Source organism: Teleopsis dalmanni, chromosome 2, assembly GCF_002237135.1.
Source record: "Teleopsis dalmanni isolate 2A chromosome 2, ASM223713v2, whole genome shotgun sequence".
Classification (NCBI taxonomy): Eukaryota; Metazoa; Arthropoda; class Insecta; order Diptera; family Diopsidae; genus Teleopsis; species Teleopsis dalmanni.
In genome coordinates this window covers 173,847,006-173,853,005 of record NC_051847.1, presented here as the reverse complement: position 1 = coordinate 173,853,005, position 6,000 = coordinate 173,847,006, and the positions used below count along the sequence as shown (strand labels likewise).

At 27.8% G+C, this 6,000-nt stretch overlaps 1 protein-coding gene across 1 annotated transcript; it reads right to left on the bottom strand.

Moving 5' to 3' along the window:
• Window positions 1-754: 754 nt before the first annotated feature.
• On the bottom strand, window positions 755-2,937 carry LOC119676193. The gene is made up of 5 exons (XM_038087426.1): window positions 2,890-2,937; window positions 2,671-2,826; window positions 2,442-2,606; window positions 2,281-2,372; window positions 755-785 (listed from the first exon to the last, which is right to left on the bottom strand). The coding sequence occupies exons 1-5, from the start codon at window positions 2,935-2,937 to the stop codon at window positions 755-757; spliced, it is 492 nt and encodes a 163-aa protein (XP_037943354.1).
• Window positions 2,938-6,000: the final 3,063 nt, after the last annotated feature.

Here is a 6,000-nt window from a genome sequence, read left to right as displayed (position 1 = left end):
AGTCTTATTAAAAATTTGGGGATTAATACTATTTTCTAATGTCCAACCGACTGTATATTATTGAACGAAACGCTTTTATTCATTTATAACCGATGACTTCTTTTATTCACACAATGCCTCTATTTGAATATCTGTTCACACTAAACTTGTTGAAGTATGTTAAATTAAACAACCTTCAGTGATTTCAAAAGACATGAAGTTATATATATATTTTTACTTTAAGTTTCATACTACAATGGACTGGGCATTTAAGTATTGTAACATATAAATGTAAAACTTGTACATTTACATAAAAAACTTAAATTTATAAAAAGTATTCAGGTATGATTTAACATGATTTTCACCGTATTAGGATAGCTTTTAAGTTACAATAGAAATTTTTATAAAAAAAAATATTTATTAACCCAGGTCTGAGTTTAATAACTTTAGATTATTTTACAATAACACTGGAATAATGCTTATTCGAAGAATGACAAACTATGAAGCACAGGCTTTGTTGGTAGTAATTTATCTTCAAAGCATTTACAATTATATAACTGAATCACTCGTTATGACGCTTCATAAAATTTGTAGATGAAGTCTGTAAACGTAGTATTGAGATTAGTCAAAATTTTACCCCAGGCACTAAAAAACTATACCCAAAACAATAAACACAAAGCGTTGGCGTAGACAAAATAACTCCAAAACTATTCACATAAGAAGTGCATTGCGAGCTCCATATCTGTGGCAAACCTATTAATAGCGATGGAATACATCAGCCAATATCGCTTAAAAACTCAATTTGGCTGCAGGAGAAATAAAAAAAAGGTAACGTGTAAAAAGCAATATAACACAACACAACACAATTACACAAACAACAATCATAAATAAAGTGAGTAAGGATTTATTACACTAGGCCTAAAGGAAACGCACAAATTGGGTGCAATATTAGAGGAAATGAAAACTGCATTTTACCTCTGGTTATTTTTAAAATGAGTAATAAAAATTAACCTCAATTTAATAAAACAAATTACGAATGAGACTAAATTTATACTTTAAAAGAAAACAGCTCCGTTCCATACAAACAACAAATATTGCTAAAAATTAATTACAGTTTATACGTATTCAACTTACTTAATGAAAATACAGTCTAAAAAATTTGAAATTAGTTCTAGAAATTCTGTACTACGTGGCTATTTCGTAAGAGGATTCCTTGTGGTTAATAACTAGTTCTGGTCTTGGAGATATTTCGCTTAGACCCTTGACAGTTGTTTGGGTAACCGTGAAAATCTGATCACAATAACCTAAATATTTTTAATGCTTTTTAACCTTTGAAGAAGCTAACATTCTTAAAATCTTATCTCTCCAGAAGCAAGCTATATCTATATATAGTGTAGTTGAAAAAATTGCTTCAATTAATTGACTTTTCTGAAAGCCTTTGGCAAATCGGAGTAGTCTGAAATGAAAGGTTGTTCTGGTTGAATTATTTTTATTTATATATAAAATGAAAATTTATTTCATGTCGTTGATCATTTCTGAAAGATCTGCATCCTACAGATCAAATTTTTTAAAATATTTTTTTAATTTATATATTTTTTGATAAAAATACTAATCAGTAGATATCTATAAGTTCTGAGACAAAAAGAAAGCTTGCTATCCAAAAATTGGAATTAATATAAAAATAATTTTATTTATTAAGGAAATAATAAAATTTTTATTCAAAAGTAATACATCCACCAGAATGTTTTCTAGATATTTTTTAAATACGCATATTGAATTCCAAAATTTCATTCTTTTTGGTTCGTCCGCATAGTCCAATGACTTCAAATACCTTTGGAAAAGTGTTGTGCTGGAGTGAAGCTTCACTTCTGGAGATAATATAGTCATCGGATATTTGTTTTAATAAAGTTTTTATTTCTTTAACAATGCGCTACAGAAGCACAGAAAAATTATTATTCATTGATCCACTCGTGGTAAATTTCCTTAAATTTTATTTAAGGAAAACCCATGCTATCATGATTAAAATTCCTATATATTCTATGGCCTGACTAATTTTTATTTTACATACTTGATGGTGTTTAATTGGATATTAAAACTTAACATAAAATAATTTAAAAGTCCTTATAAAAGATTTATTGAAAGTTCTAAAACATATGAATGCTTTTAAAGCCCCACTTAAAGTGTTTGTATAATATAGTACTTTATATTTTTATAAGTATCAGCACATTTTATTAAAGTAGACATTACTTTGTGAATGTAAAATAAAAATTTGATGTTATTAAATGAAAATTATTCACAAACCAATTTCCTGCTAAGATGTATTCACCATCGGGAAGAGGAAGACTTTGCAGGTATTCCGTTTTCAAGTATAAGCCTTTCACTATAACGAATCCCTTAAATAAAATTATATCAAAAAACACAAATTCTTAAATTGAATAGTAAGGATAAATTTTAAAATAAACCTCATAGGGACACCAGTTGCCGATTTCCAAATATTTTTGAACAAACTTGAATATGAGATTCATGAGAGGATTGTTCCGCTTTGCCAGATATTCACAAGTATCAAGGGTAATGTTGTACAGAAATGGTTTGTAACCATTTGCCTTTTTCAGAATCGCCATATTTAGCTTTTTTTAAGAACAAATTAAAATTTTAAAAGAATTATTTAAACTTGCATTCATATATATATACTATTGTATTTTTCACAGGCTCCACAAGTGTTACGTTAATATAGAGTGCTGTGGTATCTCGCCGGAGAGCTTTTAATCGACACTTGTTAATAACAGCCCATGACTTGTTATGAGACTCACAAATGGCATTTGTTAGTTTAAAGACACCCGATATTTCCTTAAGTAGTTATTATTATCAATTTTAAATATATACATCTATATAATATTTAATAGCACTCACATCAGGTAAACTCAATACAATAAGAAATATTGTTATATATCCGTACATCCTGAAGTCTATTAAACTATGTATTGTTTTACTCAACGTTCGCATTTCACTAAATTGTATAATCTATATACATCACGTTTAATGTATAGGTCTTTAAACGGTCGATTGAACCGATATTCATTTAATTGATCTGTAATTATTATGTACATGAAATTAATTTCACGTGTAGTTATTTTATTTAATATCTATTACAATTAAATGTTTTTAAAAAAATTATAATTTTTATTTAATAAGGTACTTATTTCGTTTCAGATTTTTTTTTTTTTAAATTTAAGAGTCAACTTTAGTTTCATACATTTTTTATAAGTGCAGTTTCGAGAAATGTTGATACATCGTATTTTAAGGAAAAGGACATCTTCTATTTGTCCCTTTTTGGTTTCTTGTAAGCTTTAGAATAGATTTCGTAGATATCACTTCTTTTTCCTATAGTTTATTAAAGTCAAGCTTTTTTTTTTAGTGCAAGTGCTCCTTTTAAACTATTACTAATATATTTTATCAAAATTCAAGAGAAAGAGATGTCAAGTGTAAGTAAGCCACATATAAATAAAACTTTGTAAATAATTATTTAACATTAAAATACATGGTCAATTTGACTGTATGTCTTATTCCCGAAAACTTAATCGGCATTGCAAGATGATAGATTTAATTAAATTGAACTTCGAACACGTAAATTGAGGTCATTTATATAAACGACTTGACATTGTCAAGTAGTGTTAGGATCGTATCAAATGTACCACGAAGGTTTCTTGTTACTAAATGGTTTTTTAAAAATATAAAATAAATAGTATTTTAAGTCTTACGAACTAACTTTGACAACATGGTGTGATAAAAAAGACTATTTTTATAATTTTCAATGTTCATGCCTCTTTAATTCATATTAGTCCCGTCTTAATATTAAACATTCACGCTACCATAAATCACAGTTCGCAAAATATTCTACGATTTTATAGGTATTGTTCTAAAAGCGGCTTAAACCGCTATTGCGGCTTTATCTCATTTTTTGTAGAAAAATATTGTTTTCCTAGTTAGCTCACGAAATGGGTAAACATAACACAAAAAAAAAACTCCCGGTGCCAGATTTATTATTTAACAGTAACTTTGGAGTCTTCCGTGGTGTATTAAAATATAACATATAATTGTAGTCATATATTATGACTTACATATCCAATGCAATGCAAAAACTAAATGAAATTATTTATTTTTGAATAACTAGTGTTTTCCCTTTTACAATGTTCTTCGAACGTTCATTTACAGATAATATTATATTAAAATTTTGTACATAGCAAATATTTTAAAAATATTATATACAATAGAATTTAAAAACATGATGAGAATTATAATTGACTGCAATTCATAATACAATATAACTGATATTTTCTGAATGCCAAAATTTAGAAACTAATTGAGAATTATATATATATTTTAAACAGAATATAAAGCGGGTGAAATGAGAATAAGTTTAAAATTTCGTCATTCATTAGATATGACTTCATTTACGGACTGTATTGTATTAAAAAATACAATGTAACTGTAGTCATATATGGTATATTTAACAGTGTTGGATTCTTTTAGTATAATATTCGATTACTTGTCATCACATAACTGGCAATAGCTGTCGAATGTTCATCAGGAGTGTGGAGAATGTGAAGATTTGTCGCCACAAAAAAGTCCAGTTTTAACTAAACCCATGATTTTGGTTGCTAATTCACATTACTGAAACTTACATTTCCTCATGCAATAGAGGTAAAACATGTTCTGAAAATTGTGGTCCGTATCTACATCCATATCAAAAATTTCTCAAAAAAAATTATAATTGTATGACCGTAGCGATCAGAATGGACAATTTATGGTTAATGTCATCACTTTCAAAAACGTACAGGCCTATTACTCCTCAAGACTAAATGAGAAACCATACAGTGACCGTTTGGGAAGGCAATTGTCTTTCCATAGTTGCTTGTGGATTTTTACTGATTCAGGTATGACAATTTTGTTTGTTGATATTTTGACTAAACAGGAAATGACCTCATCTCTGAAGAAAATTCCATGCGAAATGTGCATCGAATTACTATAATAAATGTATAGTAAAGAATCACTACAATAGTTTCACAACTTTAACAGCATCAAAATATGTTAGGCGATCTTTTATTAAAAAATGGTAAACATTTAACTTATGGCTGTCCAAAGCACGGCCTATGGATAATTTTTGTGCGGCCCGCGACCTGATTTAAATCTACTACAATCACATAAATTTTGTTTCGGTATATTCTTAACACTAGATTATTTTATTTTTATGGTATAACAAATAAATGAATTCAAATTAATAAATTAAAATTAAATTTAACATTAGCATTGTGTTTTTATTTTTGTGGAAAACAATTAAGAAAGTATGTATTTGATTTTGCTGCTCTCCAATCATTATAGAGATTTGTATTGGACCGCGATCGTATCTAATCCGAACAGCCCTGCTTTTACTTTACACATGTTGCCCAGAATGATAGTTCTGTTTCACATATGCTATAAAAATAGTGATGTATAAAATGGCGTACAAAATTGACAACCGTTCACAATATTTAATGGCATGTATTTTCCAAAATTTTTTTAATACAAGATTTCGAAATAAGTAAGTGGATACTAATACTTCTTTTTTTGTCCTTATTCATAGATAATTTTTATATTATATAAAATAGTCATACTCATAATCGATTATAATTTGCCCTCTTCATATATTAACGAAACTCTAAACACCTACGCTGACAACTCTTTTCAACAATGACTCATAAGTGCAATTATTTTTTGCATAATATACAATGGAATACATACCTACTTCAAAGATACTTCCAAACATAAATGTGTGGTTAGCTTATGCATAATTTTTTTTAATTTCCGTAAAACTGGAGTTATGAAGTGTAGACTTTATCATGTAACATATATCTTACATGTGTGTTTTTTTTTTGTTAAAAAACAATTTTCTTATTAGCCATTAAATGTTTTTGTTTGATTTAAATTTATTTGTCATGTTAAAGACTCTCCTTGCTGCTTCCCACTTTCAAATGTTGTTAACTA

Bases quoted from the DNA above. Each gene is read 5' to 3' on its own strand.
- LOC119676193 (XM_038087426.1), bottom strand. From the start codon at position 2,937: ATGTACGGATATATAACAATATTTCTTATTGTATTGAGTTTACCTGAT. The intron at 2,827-2,889 runs GTGAGTGCTATT...TAACTACTTAAG, and splicing joins TTGTATTGAGTTTACCTGAT to GAAATATCGGGTGTCTTTAA. The intron at 2,607-2,670 runs GTATATATATAT...TCTTAAAAAAAG, and splicing joins AGCCTGTGAAAAATACAATA to CTAAATATGGCGATTCTGAA.